General features: G+C 34.3%; 3 protein-coding genes across 4 annotated transcripts; 2 read left to right on the top strand and 1 right to left on the bottom strand.

Annotated features, from left to right (window-relative positions):
- Nucleotides 1-62: 62 nt before the first annotated feature.
- On the top strand, nucleotides 63-4,916 carry LOC135843489 (facilitated trehalose transporter Tret1-like). The gene is made up of 2 exons (XM_065361402.1): nucleotides 63-2,686; nucleotides 3,241-4,916. The coding sequence occupies exons 1-2, from the start codon at nucleotides 2,638-2,640 to the stop codon at nucleotides 4,533-4,535; spliced, it is 1,344 nt and encodes a 447-aa protein (XP_065217474.1). The 5' UTR covers nucleotides 63-2,637; the 3' UTR covers nucleotides 4,536-4,916.
- Nucleotides 4,917-8,585: 3,669 nt separating this feature from the next.
- LOC135845946 (facilitated trehalose transporter Tret1-like) lies at nucleotides 8,586-12,141 on the top strand. Its single transcript, XM_065364840.1, has 2 exons — nucleotides 8,586-8,955; nucleotides 10,400-12,141. Exons 1-2 carry the CDS (start codon nucleotides 8,907-8,909, stop codon nucleotides 11,710-11,712), a joined length of 1,362 nt encoding a protein of 453 aa, XP_065220912.1. The 5' UTR covers nucleotides 8,586-8,906; the 3' UTR covers nucleotides 11,713-12,141.
- A 2,808-nt stretch (nucleotides 12,142-14,949) lies between these two features.
- LOC135845943 (facilitated trehalose transporter Tret1-like) lies at nucleotides 14,950-21,266 on the bottom strand. Of its 2 annotated transcripts, none has more exons than XM_065364837.1 (3): nucleotides 20,836-21,266; nucleotides 20,458-20,544; nucleotides 14,950-16,568 (listed from the first exon to the last, which is right to left on the bottom strand). In XM_065364837.1, exons 2-3 carry the CDS (start codon nucleotides 20,501-20,503, stop codon nucleotides 15,223-15,225), a joined length of 1,392 nt encoding a protein of 463 aa, XP_065220909.1. In that variant the 5' UTR covers nucleotides 20,504-20,544; nucleotides 20,836-21,266; the 3' UTR covers nucleotides 14,950-15,222. The 2 variants fall into 2 exon arrangements, with proteins under 2 accessions (XP_065220909.1, XP_065220910.1); XM_065364838.1 differs by lacking the exon at nucleotides 20,836-21,266 and adding an exon at nucleotides 20,691-20,828.
- Nucleotides 21,267-22,714: the final 1,448 nt, after the last annotated feature.

The following is a 22,714-nucleotide window of genomic DNA, read 5'->3' as shown; positions in this document are numbered from 1 at the left end:
CTTTTAGGAACCTTCTGGGAAGTTTCTACTGGGTGTTCCTTAAAATGTACCTATCGCAAATTACCTAAAATACAGCAACCTAAATGTTTGAAAATTAATATTTCAGAAATCTTTGAAAATTATGCCATCGCTCTTCAACTCAAAAATGAATTAAAAATACATCAAGAGCAAACCTGAAAAAATAATAATTTCAATTTCATGAGGACTCATTTTAACAGATTCATACGCACCATAAAAACTCAACTTCAGGCAATGCCAAGTCTCTCATGCTCTAAATCAAAGTAAAATCATTAAGTAATGAAATTCTAATTTTTGAAATTTCTTAATTTAAAGGCCATACAAACTCCAAAAATTGATTTGAATTTTCGTCAAATTAAAATTTCACTGTTTAGCCTGTCAAGATTGCCTATCTGGTCTCTTGAGGTCGTTGACTCATTTATCAGGCTTCTCGAAGTCGTCTGTCTGTCAGACATTTTAGAGTCACTGACCTCCAGTGTCTGGACTCTAAAGGTCACTGACCTTATTGTCTAGTCTTTCAAGGTCGTCTGATTGGCCTCTTAAGGTCATTGACCTGTCAGGATGGCTTCTCAAGGACGCATGCCTGCTAATCTGACCACTCAAGATCATTGACCTCTGCGTCTAGGCTTTCATCAAGGTTGTTTGTCTACCTGTCTGGCTTCTTCAGGTCATTGACCCGTCTGTCAGGCTTCCTGAGATCGTCTACTTGCCCGTCAGACTTCTTTAGGTAAACTGGCTGCCTGTCTGCTCTCGTGAGATCACAGACCCATCTGCCAGGCTTCCCGAGATCGTCTGGCTGGCTTATCAAGGTCATTGACCCGTCTGTCTGGCATCTTACAGACACTGCCTCTCCAGCTTTCCATCCACGAAAGTCTTCCATAGCTACCAATAAAACAGTACAAAATCCCAATATGCCCTCTGATTTTTTGAAAAATGGAAAATTTTTCATTCAGTTTGCCTCTTTAAAACAATCTCAAAAATATGATATTTTTTTCAAAATTTCAAAAATTTAAAGAACGTTGAAAAATTGTACATTTTACATTTACTTTACAGAATCTCGTTTAAAAATAGAAAATATTTCGTCTCTCGAGTGCTCCTTGAAAAAATTTGTAAACACTTCAAGATTCTAGACACCTGTAAAATTTATTACTTACGTATTACGTAAGTAGGCACTGATAAAAATCTGCCCACTTCCATCGCCTCAGTATATCTACACATGAATCACGTGACCGTTGGGGTGTTTCAATTTCTTGTAACAAATTGCAGTCTCATATATTAACGTTATGTGAACGAGGGAAACATTTCGAGCTAATTTTTTGAAAATGAAAATACATTTGTCACAAAGCAAAATGCAAGCGCTAATGCTTCAATTTATGAAATGAGTTCCTCAATGAATGATATGTTTATTACTATCCACTGCTATCCACTTAAGTACACTACCTATTTCGCACTCGTATAATTTTATTGAATTGTTCAATGAAATCCCTATGTAAGTAGATTGCAGGTGATGAATTTTCGAAAATTTTCAAGTAACGAGACAATTTTCAATAGTTCAATACACCTATACCTACCTACTCTAACGAGAATTTTCCACACAAATTCACGCGCTAGGCAGCTTTTCGACTCACTCTCGCAGAAAGCTAGTCACTTGATGTGCACGATGCTTATAAAACATGATAACATCAGTGACAATTACAGCAACATATCAATATCTTCATAAAATGGAAAATGGTAACACCGTTTTTTTATCAGACAAGCCTCAACCATAATCCTTGGTAAGTTGAAGTACCTTATCTGGTGCGATTACTAACGAGGATTTGCACAGAAGTGTTGCGGTTTTGTCCCTTCATATGTATTACTCGTGCAAGATAAAAAATTGATTGCACGTCATTATAAAATCACTTCAATATTTTCCCCAATTTTTAACTTGTAACCACAGAGGCAGGAAAGGAGGTGGGAGATGATCGTTTCAGTACATCTATGTGAGAAACCTTCCCAACAGATCAAGATTTTGGAATTTTTTTTGTACCCACCCCACCTACTATTGATTCTCATGATTACGAAATATTTCATCATCTCAATCTCAACAACTTTTGAAAAACATTAATTTGATAAGGTAAGATATCCCCCTATGAGTTCATAGGTAAAGATACCTACATCAAATAAAAAAACCTAATCTAAGGTTTAAAGCATTCAAAAGTATAGGTATTATAAAGATCTAGATAGGTACAGCAAATACCACGGATTAAAAGACAATAAATCATGAAAAACTGATGAAAATCTGAGTACTTTAATGACGTCATTAGTCAGTTAGGCTTTGCGATTAACACAGCGAAATTAAATACTGCAATAACTCGACACCTAAATGCTCCAAAATTTCCCCATAATTAGTTTGCATTTGTATTAGCCATTTTTGAGATCTAAAATAAGCATAAACAACATCACGTAGATGAGTGCTTCAATAACACTCCACTTTCAAAAACTGTAAATCGTCGATGAGACGACAAAAAAGATAAGACAAATTTTAACATGAGCTGAAACTGAAAAAAATTTGTTCACTTCGTTTGGTGCAGAAGTTCATAGTCGAGAGTATAATTGAGAATTTTTTTCCCCGGTAAAATGTTCGCTGAAAGTGAAATATATCGTCAGATTTTAGCTGTGGCACCAGGTAGGCAATGCATTCTTTGAACCTATCTAGCATAAACAATTTTACCCATACTACACATATGGCTTGATCTCGATCTCATCACCGAATTGAAAAAAAAATTATAAACGTCTTTTTTTCAACCGAAAATTTAATTTCAACATCATCACTTTTTTCAGCTTCCAGTCAAATTTTTACCGTATTATCATTTAGAAAAAAAATTTCCAGCATTGGATTGTCCCTTCTCTTGTGACTCTCGTCAGCAGTTCAACTTATTGAAATTAAACTAGAATTTAAACGCTCAAATTGATGGCTAAATAAGTAAATAAAAAAAAAATTATCATCATTACCTAATTCAAAAAAAAAAATGAATAATAAATAAATAAAATTTAAAATAAATAGGAAATGAAATTCTAAAAGTAAAAAATGTATTCCAAGTGAGAAAATTTCAAAAAAAATTGAATTCGTGAATTTTTACGAAATCTTGTCACACAAAATTGATCTACCACCATAAATGATAGCACTTTTCTGCACACCGTGTATCGTCAACCAACTAATCCTCTAATATACCTTCACAGTGTGCTACAATGAATTCACCATGGGCATGGGATACGGCTGGACAGCTCCGATTTTGACCAAATTAAAAAACAGCGGATACTACTCGGTTGAAGAACTATCATGGATTGGCTCAATTCACGAGTTTGGCAGGGTGATCGGACCTTCCCTAGCTGCCGTGCTTTTAGACCGAATCGGTCGCAAAAAATGTCTCATCATATGCTCTCTTCTATTTTTAGCTAGTTGGTTCGGTATTATTTTTGCAAAATCTGTCCTATGGATATGCCTCTTCAGATTAATTTTCGGTATTGGAAATGGCATCAATGATGTCACATCTTCAGTCTACCTGGGTGAGAATTACCCTTCACACGTCAGAGGTATATTTTGTGTCGCAGTCATCGTGTGTTTTTGCGTCGGCGAATTGTTACAATTTGTCTTAGCTTCTTGGATCGATTATCGAACCATAGCCATAATAAACTGTTCAATCGCCTTCGTCGGTGTCCTGGTTACCGGTCTGCTGGTAGAAACGCCTCAATTTTTATTAATGAAAAACGAGCGCTATGAAGCCTGCAGAAATTTCTCTTGGTTACGCGGAGTCCACGATACTTGCGGTGGCACCAACGAATTTGCTAAAATTAAACAAAACATCGAAGAAGAACGCAGGAAGAAGGCATCTTTCAAGGAGCTATTCAAAGCTCGAGCTAATTATAAAAGTCTGACTATCATTTTCATGTTGAACGTGTTCACTATGGGTACCGGATACGCTGCGGTTCAATCCTACATGACCATGGTTTTCTCATCTTCGGGTACTTTTTCCGAATACCAGTTCACAATGATGTATGCTGTCATTCAATTGATAGCTAGTTTTTCTACATCTTTACTCATCGAACGATTCGATCGAAGGGTTATGGTGCTTCTATGCTACGCTTCCATTGCTGGAATCAACACCATTACAGCGATTCTACTCTACGTGCAACAGAATGTCACCCCAATGGAGTGTTTTCCCTGGCTCATTTTCAGTGCTGTGTCCATCTATGGAGCAATTTACGCGGTTTTGTTTCCAGTCGTGCATATGATCCGGGGAGAATTATTTCCGCAAAGTATTAAAGCTATAGGAGGATTTGTAGCCATCACTACTCATTCGATTATGGCTTTCGTTACAACTAGGATATTTTTATCGATAGCCAATGATTACGGAACGTATTCTAATTTCTTGCTGTATGCTGTGATGAGTTTGATGGCGTTTGTGTATAATTATTCCCAGCTACCCGAGACCAGAGGTAAACTGCTGGTAGATATACAAAAATGTCTAGAATGATAAATGACCTGGTAAATTTTTCAGGACTGATGTAGGTAGGTACTCATGTAATTACACATTCGTGGATTGAAAAGTGAATTAATATTTCGAATGCAATTAAACGTACCTAAGTAAGTAAGATAGAGATTGAAGATGGAACATGAAAATACTGAAAAACTATGAACAATATTGTAGACTGAGAAAAATAAATATTTTAAGCTCAGGATTACTCTGAAAAACAATCCTCACAAGAGAGGTATTCCAACCATCATTTTTTTCTGTGTTTCTTGAAAAAATGTACCTACTTGTTTGAGCACAATTTATCTAAATGTTGTATTTTTTTTTTTTAATGAAATATTGCTATGTACTTTATTGATACCTAGTAAAACAATTTTCGTCAAATTTCTATCATTTTTAATGGTACCCTAATTTTTAAAATCTTTTACCATTTTGTGAAATTCTTAAATTTTCGAATAAAAAATTCTAACATCCAGGCTAAGAATTATCGAAAAAAAATGAATTACCTAATTAAGTAAATGAGAAAAATAATTCAAAGAGTTCAGCCGTTGGAGGAGAAAAGTTCCTATCCTCGGATTTTAAAATTGCTTAAAGGAAGTTTATTCATATAATATGGTCTGAAAACCCGCAATTTCTGTTATACATACAAGTAAGTTGACATTATTTGACGGAATTGATTTTTTCACGATTCTTCCCTCACAAAGTAGTCAGATCTGGGCAAACAAATATTCTATCACAGAGCATCATTCATAAAATAAGTATGTATTGTATGTAGTGTACTTACAAACTCCTGGAGAGTAATCAATCAAATTTCAATTTTCAACAAATTGTCTAAAAACGGAAAATGAACCAATTTAATCGAATTTACCTGATTGCTCATTTCATCATTTTCATAGAAAATTCCCATAAAAAAAGGTTCATTGCTTGGTAAATCTATCACCAAGAAGTGACCTGACAGTGAAATTTGAATTTTTCATGTGTCGGTGAGTTCTTGGTGTCAAATTCACCAGAAGTCATCATTTGAATTATTGACTTTTTTCAGGTGGATTTATGATGAAAAATCACGAGGATGTCCTCAGAACCGTTGAAAATTTTTGTGAATGCCCAGTGACTCCTTGGTGGATTCTGGTGAATCTGTCACCAGAAATCACCAAGTGAGTTTTTGACTTTTTATTAGGTGTTTTTACGTTGAAAAAATAACGAGCATGTCCTCAGAGCCTTTGAGAATGTTTTTGAATGCCTGGTGACTCCTTGGTGACTCCTGGTGACTTTTTTGACTTTTTTAAAGGAGTTTTTATCATGAAAAAATCACGAGGATGCGAATTGTTAGTTAAAAACCACCAGAATGTCCTTAGAGCCTTTGAAAAATTTTTTGAATGCCTGGTGACTCGGTGGTGACTCCTGGTGACTTCTGGTGTATCTGTCACCAGAAGTCACCAAGTGAGTTTTTGACTTTTTTTTGATGAAAAAATAACGAGGATGCCCTCAGAGCCCTTGAAATTGTTTTTTGAATGCCTGGTGACCTTGGTGGATTCTGGTGACTTCTGGTGACAGAGTCACCAAGTAGGTTTTTGACTTTTTTTTGAGGTGGTTTTTTTGGTGAAAAAATCACAAGGATCTCCTATGAGCTTTTGAAATTTTTTTAAATGCCTGTTGACTTCTTAGGGGATTCTGATGACTCCCGGTGACAGATTCACCAGAAGTCACCATGTGGGTTTTTGACTTTTTTTATGGCGAATTGTTAGTTAAAAAACCAATAGAATGTCCTCAGAGCCTTTGGAATTTTTTTTGAATGCGTGCTGACTCCTTGGTGACTCCTGGTGACACGATTCACCAGAAGTCACCCATTGAGTTTTTAACTTTATTTGCGGTGTTTTTATGATAAAGAAATCATGACGATGTCCTCAGAACCTTTGAAATTTTTTTTTTGAATGCCGGGTGCTTCCTTGGTGGATTTTGGTGACTTCTGACAAATCTGTCACCAGAAGTGACCAGGTGAGTTTTCAACTCTTTTTGGGGTGTTTTTACTATGAAAAAATCACGAAGATGTCCTCAGAACCTTTAAAAATGTTTTTGAATGCCTGGTGACTCCTTGGTGAATTCTGGTGACTTCTGATGACAGATTCACCAAAAGTCACCAAGTGGGTTTATTGTCTTTCTTATGACGAATTGTTGGTGAAAAAACCACCAGGATGTTCTCATGGCCCCTAAAATTCTTTTTGAATGGCTGGTGACTCATTGGTAACTTCTAGTGAACTTGTCACCAAGCGGTCACCAGGATTCACCAAGGACTACCAGACATTCGAAAAAAATTTCTAGGGTCATGAGCACATTCAGATAGTTTTTTCACCATAAATTCACCTAATAAAAAGTCAACAACTCACTTGGTGACTTCTGGTTCGAAAAAATTTCCAAACTCTCTGAGGACATCCTTGTGATTTTTTCATAATAAAAACGCCTCAAAAAGAGTTGAAATCTCACCTGGTGACTTCTGGTGAATCTGTCACCAGAAGTCACCAGAATCCACCAAGGAGTCTCCAAGCATTCAAAAAAAATTTCAAAGGTTCTGAGGACATCCTCGTGATTTTTTCATCATAAAAACATCCCAAAAAGAGTTGAAAACTCACCTGGTGACTTCTGGTAACTAAGGAACTAAATACCAGGAAGTTCCCAATTTATTAATAATACCGCGCGCCAATTTACGTTATTTTTTTACTTCATATTCATTTCAATATGCAAAATAGACATTTTCCCACCATTTTTTGGATTCCATTTCATTATATTATATGACTGAAATGAAAAAATCACATCACCGTCAAAACTACGAAATCTATAACCAAAAATGGCGTATTTCCATACCTGGTATTTAGTTCCTTACTGGTAACAAATTCACCAGAAGTCACCAGAATCCACCAAGTGGGTTTCTTGTCTTTTTTGAGGCGAATTGTAGGCGAAAACCCCACCAGAATTCAGTCACAGACTTTGAAAATTGTTTTGGATGTCCGGTGACTCCTTGGTGGATTCTGGTGACTTCTGGTGACAGATTCACCAGAAGTCACCAAGTTGTATTTTTGTGTCGAATTATTGGTGATAAAACCACCAGCATGTCCTCATGACCCTACAATTTTTTTCGAATGTCTGGGACTCCTTGACGAATCCTGCTGACTTCTTGGTGACAGATTCACTCGAAGTCACCAAGTGAGTTGTTGAGTTTTTTTTAGGTGAATTTATGATGAAAAAACCACCAAAATAAGTATGGCTTTTTGAAATTCTGGATGGTTTTCAAACATTTATAATTATATTCCTCGAGATGTACAATTAGACATAGACATACCTACTTTTCATATAAATCCAAGTTTTTTTTTGAAACGAATAAAATGTCTACCAAGGAGTTTAAAATTCACCTGAGGTTTTAAAAAAGCTCAGAAATGTATTCAATGAATTTCGAAGGTCAAATTTTTTTCAAGATCAAGTATAAATAATCTTCTTCAGTAAATTCTCACAAACACAATAATCGTAAAAAAAGATCTGAATTCAGGCAAGTAGGTAAATACTCAAACATTGACTTTACGTATCGTGGCTAATGTTCTCTAAAGTAATTAATTGTAGGTACGAGTATATAACATCCATGCATTAGCCTACCTTACATCATCACAATTAAAAGAATCTTATCTTGCAGAAAAATTCACAATGTAAATAAATACACACGTGCAAAATATACTGCCTAGTGCCTACTCGTCTTTGAAAAACAATTTTACCCAATCAACTATTTCATCTAGATCCTCATATTTCAAACTACATACGTCATCGGCTCAAAAAATTAAGCTTTTACTCACACCACAACAATGCTTCGATAGAAAAAATATTTTTCGGGTGTGTACCTACTTTTAGTTCACAATTCGCACGTCAAAAGATTACCTACGAGAGATTTCATCCAAATAGTAAATCATCTTGACTTATAAAAAAATTTTCCAAAAAATGTACAGCGCTACTTGAAAATTAACTGTTGCACAATGAAAGATTTTAATTAAATTATGATGGGGTGATTTTTTTTCTTCTCACTTTACTATGTAAGATAACAGTGACTTGCCGAACGTACTTATAAAACAACAATTAAAACAGTACGCCAACTTGTCAAGTTGTTAGTGATTATTTAACGTCGAACACGAAGTATAACAAAATTGTTTTTATCGTGTCGCGAGTTCAATGATAGAATATGGCAGAAACGATTGGTGTATTACGATCGAATTCTTTCATATTATCCGGAACGTAATGATTGATGATTTGAAAAAACCAGTATTTTTGTTGAATTTTATAGCTGTAGAAAATGATCCTGGTGTAGTGTTGTGTTTATATGGTAAAGTGGAATAAAAAATGGCACCGTTTTTGGAAACTTTTCATCAAACGCTGGCTATTGTGCCAGGTGAGTAAATTGATCACCTACCTAAATTAATAACGCAGGAGTTCATTCGGTACCTAATTTTATTTGGGTGCCATTTAATCGCACGACCAAAAAAACAAGTATCACGACAAGCGTTTCAAAGTTTCACGGCTGAAAAATGCATTCCCGACCAAAAAAGGTTTACCCGACCAAAAATGGTTTCGCACGACGAGATAAGTCATTCAACAACAAATAAATAAATTCACGACATTTTATTACTTTCACCTGTCATTTAAGGCGAACAACGACGACATTTCAAAGTCAGAAAAATACATATTACCGACGAAATTAAAAATTTAAAAAATGCTAAAATTTGATTGGAAATACAAAAAAAAGGTTAAAAAACCAAGTACGAATAAATATTCATTGAAGTAGAAGGGCTTTTGTAGCCTTTGTGGGTCGGCCCCTCTTCCTTTTCTGCCCCAATGGAACGCCTATTATTTTTTTTCAAATTGGCATTTGAAAGTTTCGATCCAGATTTAAGGTACTTGAAATTATTTTTTCGAAATTTTGAAAATGTGTATTGAAGGTCCACATCAGGGTCTCGGAAAACATTTTTATCATATTTTTAATTTTAAGTCATTCCCTTTTTTATCCATATGCATTTGAAAAAACAAAATTATAAGACCTTTTTGCAGTGACTTTTTTTTTTGCGTAATTTTGGTCAAAACTAGTCAAAACAGCTGGAAATAATTATGTGAAAAATCATATTTTTTCCAGTACTCTTTCAAAAATGATGAACAAGTTGAAGAAAAAGACTGAAACTAGTACATTTTCTCGCCAGATGAGTAAAACAAAGACTAAAATTGGAACATTAAAATTTGCGGGAGGGAAAATATTTTAAAAATAGCAGTGAATTGGGTTTTCATCTCTTGAAATCATGATAATTTGGGTGAAATTTTATTATTTTTTGTTCGTCGTGAATAATGTTATGCAGTCGTGTTTATTGTTATCTCATACTACATCCTCCGTCGTTCCTACCTACTTTACTGTCGGGCTTTATCCTGGCGTGAAAGTTGATATTTGATTGTCGTTCATTCAGCCTTTTTGGTCGTTACGTATGCTCGTCGTGATACTTGTTTTTTTGGTCGTGCAAAATATTAGTACCCATTTTATTTTAGATAGGAATATTTAAAAATGGCAAATTCATTTTTTTATAGCCATTTAATATAAATAGGTGGGTACTGGGTAGTATTTAATGGGTTGGAATATACCTACGATAATTTGGCTCTTGACATTGTTCAAGAACGCAATAATGTAGATATATACTCAAAATTAGCACACATGATCTCAAGTGCCATATCGAATTGTACATACATCGAAGAAACCCTTTCCAATGTGGTTCTTTGCAAATAAACTCAAAACTAATAATAAATTAAGGCTAATCGCCCATGGCTCATTTTAATTGTTTGTATTTCAATTTCAGTCGGTTTCAATGAACTAATAATGGGCTTCGGATTTGGCTGGTCTGCCCCAACTCTACAAATACTCACAGATTCCAATGGACCAAAACCACTCACAGTGACCCCAGAACAAAGCTCCTGGATAGGATCCCTAATGGACTTCGGTAGAATCTTCGGACCTCTGATATCTGCTGTTCTGCTAGACAAGCTAGGTCGCAAATTACTACTGGGTAGCTGTACTGTGATATTCTGCATCGCGTGGCTCATGATCATACTTTACAAAGAGGTCTGGGCTATTTACACGATGAGATTGCTATTTGGCATCGCAATGGGAGTAAACGACGTATCATCGTCTATCTACTTGGCCGAAGTTAGTTCGCCTAAAATTCGAGGCTTTTTCTGCGGTGTAACGATGGTTGCCTCTTACAGCGGCGAACTATTCGAGTTCATTATAGCGACGTATTTTTCATACAACGCTGTTGCCATTGTGAACGCAGCTTCGAGTTTCGTAGGCGTCTTGTCCACATTTCTATTAACCGAGTCGCCTCAATTCCTCATCATGAAAGGGAAACTAAAGAAGGCCGAAAAAAACTACCTCTGGTTAAAAGGTACCAATAAATGGGACGAGGTGAATTCAGAATTCGAGAAGATACGTCAAAATATCGAAGAAGAAAAAGTCAAACGAGAATCGTTCTGGAAGCTGCTGAGCGATAAAGCGAACAGGCAAAGTTTAATTATAACCCTGATATTAAATTCGTTAACCATGACTACGGGATTCGCTGCCATAACGTCTTTCGCATCTTTAGCCTTTTCATCTTCGGATATCCTGACGCCTAACGAGTTCACTATTTTATTCGGCGTAGTCCAAACCTTGGCTTCATTCGTAGCTATGCTGATTATAGACAGATTTAACAGAAGAACGTTGATTCTAGCATCTTACGCGTTATGTGTATTATCTCATATTGCCTCGGCAGGTCTGTACTTCGTTCATGAGAAAATCACCCCCATAGAGTATTTCCCATGGTTCATTTTCGTCTCGATTAGTTTATACGCCGCTGTATACGCTTTACTCTATCCAGTGGTGCATATAATTAGGGGAGAGTTATTCCCACAGAGTATTAAGGCTATAGGGGGCTCGGTGGCTATAATGACTCATGCTTGTACGGGTTTCATGACAGCTAAAATGTTCCTACAGGTGGCCGAGCTTCTGGGCATGTACGCTAATTTTTTATTTTTCGCCTTAATTAGCATAACCGCGTTATTCTACGCGTATTTCAAGTTACCAGAGACCAGAGGTAGGACTTTGGTAGATATACAGAAATCTATGACGACGTAGTTCTCATCTGAGTATTTGTACTTTTCCGCAGTTAGGTACTCTTTAGTTGGCACGAACAACACGAGGATTTATTCGACTGCATCTTTCGAATCCATTTTCAAGGTGATTGATTCAAAATTCGTACTTACAAGTCGTAGTTTAGGTACTTAACTTACCTTCACTAAAAGTTACACCTGCTCTAGGAAACTTGGTGATGATACACGATTTATTCATCTGAAAAAATAAAACGAAAGTGTGATTTAAAATTTCAGACAAGAAAAATGCAGAGGTAAATTATTAAACAAGGTGTCTCAGCATGATATCGCCATCACAAATTATTGAAAAAAAAAAATTAAATCAAACACGACGGAAAATTTTTAAAATAAAATACATACCTAGGTATTTTTTTGTAACTGAAAATTCATTTGGAATAAAAATATTTTCGTTGAATTCAGCAGTTCATTTATTTGTATGTATTTAAGTTACCAAAGAGGGGAAATAGAACGAATTAGAGGCAGATACAAGACGTCATTAGAACTTGAGACTCGCTGTTGAAATTTTTGAGTTTACAATCAACTTTGGAAACAAGGGTGGCTCCTTGTCTACTTTTTTTTCTTCTGAAATTTGATGGAACTTGGCAAAAAAATCTGACCAACTTATCTCAACAAGACATTTAAAAAAATTCAAATTTTTATTTTTCAGATCAATATTCAACTTTTTCTCCACTCAAAAAGAGATTAAAGTTGGAAAAATTTGGACAAAAAATTATTTTTAATGACTCAAGAGAACTTTTCTGAACTTGATAAAAACAAACTTTGAGTTTTCACATTTTTTGGCTTTGATCCATAAAATTTGAAGAAAAAAAACTGAAAACATCCCACCCGATTGCACACTTTCTTCTCCTCCTTTTCCTTTCACAAAAAGGTAATTTATCTTTTTGAGCCAGTGTCTGTATTTTTCAAACAGAATATCGATTTTTTCCATGATTTTTTAAAACTCTCCCTAAGAGTTGGAAATTGATCGACTTGAGAAGCTGGAAATTTTAATTGCAATCAAAAATCTACACGTTTTGAACTGCTGACGAAATTCTCCACATAATCTTTGAACTTTTTCTAAGAGCAGTGACTTTGACGGATTTTGGTGAAAATTATGGTCAAATAATCTTTGACAAGACAAAGAAAATATTTTAAAATTTCAATTCCTCCCCTGTCCCCTCGCCCTGGCAATAGCTTAAAACTTGAAAAAATAAAAAAAAATTATTTTTACTTGTGTGAGAAAAAGTTTAATTTTTGTTGTTGAATTCTTATTTTACATTTTCTCGAATGGAAAAACACCGAATTGCCAATTTTTTGAATGACCACTTCCCCGATTCCACATTTCGTAAACAAACCCTGTAACCTAAAATGTACAAAAGTTGTCAAAATGTTAATCATTTTTTTGGTCAAACTTTTCAAAAAAAAAATGTTCTGCAAAAATTAGAAAAAAATCCTACTTTTTTGTGAAAACTGTAAAAAAGACTCGCGTTTGATTAGAATTGTCAAAGTCGAAAATTTCAGAAAACACTTTTTCAGTCATTTTATTTTATTTTTTTTTAATTTCATGGATCAAAACAAATAATTGTGAACGCTCAAAGTTTATTTTTATCAAGTTCAAAAGTTCTCAAAATAATCTCCTCAAGATGGTATAATATTGGAACTTGGCGACCAATTTACATTTATTTGTGATAGTAGACATCAAAAGCTCTACTGAGGCATAGAAAAAATGATTTTTTCCTAAATTTTTCAAATTTTGACCTCTTCCTGAGTGGGAAAAAGTTTATATCTACATATTGGTCTAAAAAATAAAAATTTGAATTTTTTAAAAATGTTTCGTTGAAATTTGTTGGTCAGATTTTTTGCCAAGTTTCATCAAATTTCAGAAGAAGAAAAAGAGACAAGGAGCCACCCTTGTTTCCAAAGTTGATTGTAAACTTGACAATTTTTTTGCTTTTTTTGGTCGCAAAAAATCGAACTTTCAATAAAATAGGTAGGTACTTAACAAAAAATCTTACCAATTTTTCCAAAATTTCAAAAAATCCTACTTTTTTGTAGAAATTGTAAACAAGACCCATGTTTGGTCAAAATTGTCAGACAAATCCTAGCAGGAAAAACAACTTATTTTTTGGTCAAAATTACTAGAAAATCATGCTTCTTTGTTCGCAAAAAACTGCTTTCTTGACAAAATTACAAAACAAAAAATAAGTTTTTTTTTAAACAAAATCAGCAAGAAATCTTACTTTTTTGCCAAAATTGAAAAAAATCCTACTTTTAGTCAAAATTGCAAATGAAATTTTTTTTTAATCAAAATTATTAGAGAGTCTTATAGATTTTTTGTTGCCAAAATCCTAAAAAGGTTCTTTTTTTCTGATCATAATTTTTTCTTACATCTTGTAAAGGTCGTTTGGTTATAATTTTTTAAAAACGTTCCACCAACTTCAAAAAAAAAAAAAAAAAAAAAAATGGAAAAAGAACTAATTTTAGTAGACATTTTTTAGAATGAAAATTGCCCTTTTTTTGATGCTCTAACGGGTACCATTTTTTTGATTTTTATACTGCAAAAGACTTACAATTTTTTCCAAAGATATCTCACATCTCTCTCCTTGTGTTTTCAACTTCTACATAAATTAGAGGTACCTAATGTTCGAACGAACTACCCCTAAAAATCGGCTGGTCTGATTTTATAGTTTTTTTCTTAAATTTCCTAATTTTTTATAATTTTTATTTGAAAATGTATTCAGATTTTTCAGCCTTTCTCCTCAACTAAAAATTTAGCTTGAAAATAAAGTTCCTAATTATTTAAATCTACTGCTGACTTTCAAGAAGTACAAAATTTAAATTTTCAATACATTTTGAAAGCAGTAATTTTTTACCATTGGCCATTCATTTCTAAAACCAGACCTCCGAGACATCAGGGTTAGTTTCAAATTTCATCTTTTGCCCCTCCCACGAGTACATAGACCTGCCCTCAGAATCAGTAATCAGACTATTCCATGCATCTCCTCCCCTCCCCAGCAAAACAAGTGCGATAAATACTCGTTTGGTAGCTTTCCCTACTCATATGTACCACACAAAACAACTCAATTCACCCAACATAACCCCTTCACAAATCCAACATACGCAACCCAAACAACACTACAAAGTATATTTAGCCATATCTTGGCCACATCAAAATACTTCACCGCATGCAAGTAAGACGATCGAGTAGAACATACACAGAACAAACGATAAAAATTATTATTCTATTGTTTCTCATTTTAAACAAAATATTCTAAAAATATTAACAGCACTTGACGCGCATTAAAAATTCATTATACACGCGCGTATTGCGCTTTACAAGGTTACAAAAAAAAAAAAAAGAAGCACATATTGCGCATAAAAACACGAATAAAAATATGTAATACAAACGGTATAAAAAATTATTAAAATCTATATTTATAAAACAACGAAGCGTCGAAATGCGAACACAAGGCATTATCTACCAGACAAATCAGCTCTACAATGAAACTTCGTTGTACTCGTAAGGCTTTTTTTTATTCTCGAGTTGATCTTGTATCTCTATAAGAGATTTATTCCTAGTCTCGGGCAATGTGAGATGCACGAATATGGCGCAAAGCACGCAAACTACAGCGAATGCGACGAAATTCACGTGAATACCCCAAGTTTTATTAATGAGCAAATATACCTTGGTGGTTACGAAGCTCATAGCCGAATTGGCGATCAAAGAGGCACATCCGCCCGCTGCTTTTATACTCAACGGGAATAATTCGGTACGTATTAAAAATATGGCAGGATACATGAATGAGTAAATGCTCGCAAATAGAGAAATACTACCAAATATAAGCCATGGGAAATAAGGCAGTGGGGTAACATTCGCATTCACATAGTACAGTGAAGCGGTACAAATATGAGTCAGAGCAATTAATATAGAGCACGTGATGATGATGAATCTACGATTAAAGCTACTGATGAAAAAGGCCGCCAAAATAGCGACGATAAATTGCAACAAACCGAATAATATGGTGAATTCGTTCGACGAGATGTGCTCAGTTTTAGGAAACAGTGAAGTAGCAGCGTAAGAAGAAATAGGACCAAAACCCATAGCTCCCGCTAATAAATAAGTCGTAACTACGATTAAAAAACTCTTGTAATTAGCCGACGAAGTGACTAGATCGTTAAACGAGGACTTTTTGGATTTTTCCAACATAACGTTCTCTTTAATATGGTGTAGCTCGACTTTAACTTTATCCAAATTGTCTACACCCTTCAACCATAGGAAATTCTTCTCGGCTTTTTCATATTTACCTTTCATCATTAAAAATTGAACCGGTTCCTTTATCCAAATTATCGACACAACTGTTAAGAATCCGACAGCTGCATTTATAGCAGTGTATGTTTGGTATGACAGATACGTGGCGATAATGTATTCGCCAACTAACGCTCCGTAATAGCAGATTGATCCTACGGTACCAAAAACACCTCGAAAAACTGGCGATGTATTTTCTCCAACGTATACAGAATTCGTACAGTCGTTCATTCCTTTAGCTACACCGTATAATATACGTACTATGTAAATTACCATTACCGAACTGCTGCACAGAATTGCCAACCAGATGAGAAAAAATATCACGGCGCAAGTGCTAATCATTGATTTACGTCCGATGGTATCGATAAACATCGCTGACAATATAGCACCTAGAATTCTTCCTATACTGTCTAGAGAAGCGATCCATGACATTTGATTACCAGTGACTCGTACGTGCGATGAGGAGCTATTGAAGTACTTCAGTACTGGAGATGTCCATCCGTCGCCGATACCCAGATCCATTTCGTTGAAGCTGACTGAAAATTCGTAGAATAGGTTCTAGTTTTAGTAGCCATCGAAGTAATGAAATGCAGACTTGGTTGCTGGTAATGCTGGTATGTTTCCCAAATATCAATAGGTACTGTATCAATAATCAATTGCCATAGACAGGTGGGAGATACCTATTTTCAATTTATAATCATTTGTTTTGTTGGAAATGATGATTTTTCTTTGAAAGCTCAACTTTCTTGTGATTTGGCTAATAGGGTAGGGTATCCTGTTACACTCTTCGAAGCAATTTTTTTCCTTCACATGGAAACCCAGAGTATTTCCAAAGCGTAAAAAAGTTGAACAACATATTTAAGAACTTTTTGATTAAAAAAACAAGTTTTTTTTTTGAAAATTTTTGGTAAGAAACGAGGCTTCTGAACAACTTATGAGGAAAAATTGAAACCTATAGGATGTTTTTGCAAAGGACTCGCACGAAAATTTTTGAACTGTACAAAGGTAGATTGGAAGAGTAGGCAAAAATTCATCACCTGTCAAAATTTCAAGTGCTAAAGTGATTTTTTCGATTTTTGGTAAATTTTCAAAAATCAAATTTTGGCCAAAAATGTGGGAAAAAAATTAAATTTTACCAAGTTTACCTAGAAAGCTGAAATTTGAGATATACCCTATTTTCGACCTGCCAAATCGATTGGAATTTGTTACAAACCGTTTTGAGCAGTTCTGAAGCCTCCAGTAAATTTTTGAAACTTTAATGGAGTTGGAAAGCCGAAATTTAATCTGCACTCCAATTTTAACACCCTCTGAAGACAACTTCAGGTGGGTTCAAATCATCTTAGAGCCTCTAGTGCCTTTTTGAAAGATTTCATGGCGCATTTAGAAAAATTGAAATTTCCAAAAAGTAGCTGGAAGCTTCAAAACTACTTGAAACCACCATGCAGTCTACTTCATATTGTATTGAAATAAGTTTGCAGAGTAAATTTCGGCTCTTGCTAACTCCACTTGATGAAATATTGTGAAAATTTCAAGTTTTAAAAATCTAATGAAGGCTCCAGTAATTTCCAAAAAATCGCTGGAGGCTCCAAAACGACTTGAAATTCACTTGCAGTCGACTTCTTAGCGTATTGAAATTAGTTTGCAGAATGAATTTCGGCTTTCCAACTCCATTCAATAAAATGTTTGGGAAATTTCAAGTTTCAAAAATTTACTGGAGGCTCCAGAACTGCTCAAAACGGTTTGAAACAAATTCCAATCGATTTGGCCGGTCGAAAATAGGGTATATCCCTTTCAGCTTTCTAGGTTAATTTGGTAAAATTTTGATTTTTTTCCACATTTTTGGTCAAAATTTGATTTTTGAAAATTTACCAAAAATCGAAAAAATCACTTTAGTACTTGAAATTTTGACAGGTGATGAATTTTTGCCTGCTCTTCCAATCTACCTTTGTACAGTTCAAAAATTTTCGCGCAAGTCCTTTGTTAAAATGCAAAATCTGCGATTTCGGCTCACCGGTCAATCAAAATGGCTGCCATTTTGTAAGTAGGGCTACCTTTTTTTTGAGGACAAGGGCTAGAAATGTTCTTTGGCAAATTTCTGGAAAAAAGCGGGACTTTAGGGTAATTTTTGAGGAAAAAGATGAAACTTCGTAACATTATACGTAATTTTTGTTGGAAATATGAGGTTTTTTGCAACTTTTTTGTAAAAATTTGAGACTTGATAGTAATTATTGAAAATTTCTGTCAAAAAAACACGACTTTGTACAATTTTGAATAAAAAATAAATTTTCAGCAATTTAGCTATAAAGCGAGAATTTTTCAAAATTTTTAGCGAAACAAGACTTTTGGCATTAATTTTAGTCAGAAATAGTAAAAAATCTCGCCTTTGGAAAAAATTGTCAAAAGTTTCGTTTATTACCAAAAATTGTCTGTTTTTTCGCAAAAATTACCCAAAATGAGAAGTCTCTCGTGTTGTTTTATTAACACAGAAAATTGCAAAAATTCTCGTTTTAACATAAATCGCGACAAAATATCATTTTTTCAAATCAATCATTACCAAAAAGTCTTCTTTTTTGGTTGAAATTTTCAAAACCTGTTTTTTCATAAAATTTTTTCATTTTTGCTACTAAAAAGTCTCATCTTTGTTTTCGAAAAATTACTCAAATCTTTCTCTTGTTTACAATAGGGTCCAAAAAGTTCGTGTTTTGAAGTATGGCCTTGCGCCAAAAATCGTCAAAAATTCTCGCTTGTCCAAAAATTGACAAAAATTTTTGCTTTTTCAGAAAAATGGTTAAAATTTTTCATTTCCAAAAAGTTTCAATAAAAAATTACTTTTTTCCAAAAATTGTCTGGAAGTCTCGCTTTCTCGAAAATGGTCAAAAAATTGCGCTTTTTAGAAAAATGGCAGGAGATTGCCCTTTTTTCAGAAAATTCCAAAAAGGCCCAATTTTTTCCTGAAGTTCTCCAAAAGTCTCGCATTATTGTTTGACAGAAATTGGAAAGAATTATAATTTTTTCCCAATAATTTACCAGGAAGTCCTGCTTTTAGGTTGAATTGTCAAATTCTTGCTTTTTGCCAGAAAATGTATATAAGTAAATTCTCGCTTTTTGGGAATATTGCTGGAAAAAAGTGTACTTTTTTCAAAAAATTACGCAAACAAAAAGGTTGCAAAATCTACAATAATTGCGAAAAAATACCAGTTTTTCCACCAGTATAGTAAAAAGTCTTGCGTTTAGCTAAAATTGTCAATATCTTGTTTTTTGATAACAATTTTCAAAAATTCACAAAAATGTTTGCTTTTGCAAAAAAATGGCCAAAAATTGCCGTTTTTTGTATAAAATTACAAAAAGTCTCATTTTTTCCCCCAAATTGCCCAAAGTTTCGATTTTTTCACAAAAATTGCAAAAAATCATATTATTTTGCCAATAATTATATCTAAGTATCATTATTTCCAGTTTTTTTGCTGAAATTGTCAAAAGTTGCACTGTTTTGCCAGCATTTGTGCCGAAAAGCCTTCCTTTTCGCAAAAATTGATCAGTTTTGCTTTTTAAAAAATTAAAAATGAAAAAAAAATTGTTTTTTAGCAAAATGGCAGTAAAAATTTCCAAAAAGGTCTCGCACATTTTCAGAAATTGTGGGAAAATGTTATTTTTTGGCACATGATTACCTCCATTTTTCAAATTTTGAGTCTAGAACCTATTTTTGAAAATACTGTTCTCCTCAATCATGTAATTGTGAACCCTCCAGACTTCAGTAGACAAAGCTTCAAGCAGTTGATTCAAATTTGGTAATTTTCAACCTCAAAAAATGTGCGTTTTTTTTAGATAGATTTCGCCAAATTTCAACTGAATGAAAATTTGATAAAATTTTTCAAGGCTACGCATACAAGTAGGTTACTTACAATGCTGGTCATAAATTGATACTTGAGCATTCCAAGATTACGAATCATGATTAAAATAAAGAGGAAAAAGAGCACAGAAGCTCGTTTCCACACATGTAATATGTACTAAAAAAAAACTGATAAGAGGAGAGAACACTTGATAGATAAAAATGCATACGTATCTCTACGTATTCAGTAATACATATGTATCAGCAGAACAGACACATAAATCAAATACAAGATACCGTATTGTTTCATTCCTGATATTATACAGACCAAAACGATTTCAATTTCTACCAAAAAAATGGGTAAACTCATTCTTAAAAAATCAAAATTGGGAAAATATCGATAAAACACGATATGATATTTGGAACAGTACCAGCAACACAAACTAAACCTTCGTGGGCTCATTACATAGTACATGCAAAACAAAAAAATCGAGTAACTACTTCTCAAGTAGGTAGGTATAGTAGTAGGTACTTATTATTTTAAATCATACAAAAAAAAGTAACATAATAAGCAAACCAAATTATAAAACAATCGATACCTGTCAGCACAGCCAACGTTTGATGAATAGTTCCTGTCATGCCCATGACTAACGAATGTAAGGCACAATGTCAAATTGAATTATTTCCTACAACAGTAAAATATAAGTTATGTAGAAGTCGGTACATAATATGTAAATTTACATACTTCTAGAACGCAAGATTTGGCAAAAAAAAAACACACAGTTGAAAAAAAAAATCGTTAAAACGCAAACGAATTATTTGCAAAATTTACCTATAATATCTTTACGTTCAATCGATCAAAAATGTGTATTAGGTAACAGTTGACATTCAGAAAGAACAGAACACGACGCTAGGTGTGATCTGCGTCTATAAAACTACCGGCGAAATACAACTAGTAAAACCGGTATAGCACTTACCTGCGAAATAGTAACTGCGTCGTCAAAGCCGAATACTAAATTAGAATAGAATTAATGAAAGGTAGCTATATTTGAAAAGCACCGGCCACTTGTTCACTTCACACCAGATGTTGGTTCACACCATCGATTACAATGACATCAAACACATGGATATTGAAAAATCTTTCGACGAGATCTAAATCGAATATTCAGCTCGACTCGAACACGTTTATGAACTCGGGCAATTTTATTTCGCGGTCGCGGTAGCCGGTAAAATAGTCATATCTATTCGTCGTTAGACAAACATAACATAACTTATGGATGAAGGTACGAGATCTAACCTTTACCGCGCCATTATACTTAGATAGCGAAGCGTGGTGTGAGATGTGAGATTTACATTATCAAAAAAAGAAAAAAAAACACGCTGCACTTCGAAATCGAAAGTACACAGGCACACATAATCGCATGAAAATACATAAAATATCGTAGCGTAATATATTAAAATGATTTTTTTAACCTTTTGTTCCCCCGCTCGCGATTTTAATTAATCTCAATCTCACGTACGCAGAAAATCATTTCATTAGAAGCGTTAACGCGGTTGAATTGCTAATTAACGCGGAACGATATGTTAAAAATTGACGCGAGGTGTAATTAGATCGATTACAATATTACGTCTAGCGTTTTAAAAAAATACTCGTATGTATTAAATGTTCGTCGAAATTAATCATTGTTATAATTTTCTTGCATTATTTTTTGGCGCGGAAAATCGTCGATACGTAATATAATTTCCATGCTATGCATATAATTTTAGATTGATATTCGTAGTTCAATAAAATGCATGATTAAAGTATGTAGAATAATCTCAGAAAGAGGAGACATTTTTCACGATGAAAAGCCAGAATCATATCAGGGTGTGCACTGTGTACTATTTTTGGCAAGTCATTTCCCCGACTTCTCCAGATTTTCCAGACCAATTTTCCAAACCATTTTTCAATTTTCTATACTTACAACAAGGGAATCTCTTGAAGCGTCCGGCTTCGATTTGAAGGGGGACAGCGATTTTTAAAAAAAGCATTTTCTAAAACCCCCAAAACCGAATTTTCAGCTGCACAACTTCATTTTTCGATTTTTGGCGAACTATGAAAATTCAAAATTGACTGTTTTTGGTGATTTATGCTTTTAAAAAAAGTACATACTTGATCAGTAAAAATGATCAAAATCTGCCCTAAAACTGATATTAATTCCCCTAATCTAAATTTTACGATTTCCAGCCATTCTGGAGCCTCCAGCGCGATTTTCAATTTCTCCAGAATTTTGAATTTGCTCCAGAAGGTATGAATATGATGTTGGGCAGTTAAAAACCGACCTGTTTAACGAGTTTACCTACATTTGAGCCGATTTTTGGAGGGACATCTCAAGAGTGGTTTTTTGATCAGATTTTTTCATACTTAATAAAAATCAAAAAACCACTCTTGAGGTGTCCCTCCTATAATCGGCTCAAATGTGGATAAACTCGTCAAACAGGTCGGTTTTTAGCTGCCCAACATCATATTCATACCTTCTGAAGCAAATTCAAAATTCTGGAGAAATTGAAAATCGCGCTGGAGGCTCCAGAATGACTGAAAATTGCGAAATTCGCCCTCGAGGGTTACTCATGGACAAAATACAACGATTCGTGCAAATTTCGAAAATTTTCTCGCAAACGGTAAACTTTTGATTTTATGGATATTTTTATCATGAAAAAAGCTGGTCAAAAAACCACTTTTGTGGTGTCCCTCCCAAAATTGACTCGAATGTGGATGAACTCGTTAAACAGGTCGAGTACAACACACAACTCGATTTTTAGCTGTCCAACATCATATTCATACCTTCTGGAGCAAATTCAAAATTCTGGAGAAAT

The sequence above is a fragment of the Planococcus citri genome, chromosome 4 (genome assembly GCF_950023065.1).
Source record: "Planococcus citri chromosome 4, ihPlaCitr1.1, whole genome shotgun sequence".
In the NCBI taxonomy this organism is placed as follows: domain Eukaryota; kingdom Metazoa; phylum Arthropoda; class Insecta; order Hemiptera; family Pseudococcidae; genus Planococcus; species Planococcus citri.
The sequence above is the reverse complement of the archived record's forward strand: the minus strand, read 5'-3'. Positions and strand labels throughout refer to the sequence as shown.

What these genes read in the sequence shown, in the direction of transcription:
- LOC135845946 (XM_065364840.1), top strand. Translation starts at nt 8,907, where the DNA reads ATGGCACCGTTTTTGGAAACTTTTCATCAAACGCTGGCTATTGTGCCA. An exon ending in AACGCTGGCTATTGTGCCAG is followed by an intron (nt 8,956 to 10,399) that starts GTGAGTAAATTG and finishes TTTCAATTTCAG; the next exon opens with TCGGTTTCAATGAACTAATA.
- LOC135845943 (XM_065364837.1), bottom strand. Translation starts at nt 20,503, where the DNA reads ATGGGCATGACAGGAACTATTCATCAAACGTTGGCTGTGCTGACAG. An exon ending in AACGTTGGCTGTGCTGACAG is followed by an intron (nt 16,569 to 20,457) that starts GTATCGATTGTT and finishes ACGAATTTTCAG; the next exon opens with TCAGCTTCAACGAAATGGAT.
- LOC135843489 (XM_065361402.1), top strand. Translation starts at nt 2,638, where the DNA reads ATGTTCGCTGAAAGTGAAATATATCGTCAGATTTTAGCTGTGGCACCA. An exon ending in GATTTTAGCTGTGGCACCAG is followed by an intron (nt 2,687 to 3,240) that starts GTAGGCAATGCA and finishes ATACCTTCACAG; the next exon opens with TGTGCTACAATGAATTCACC.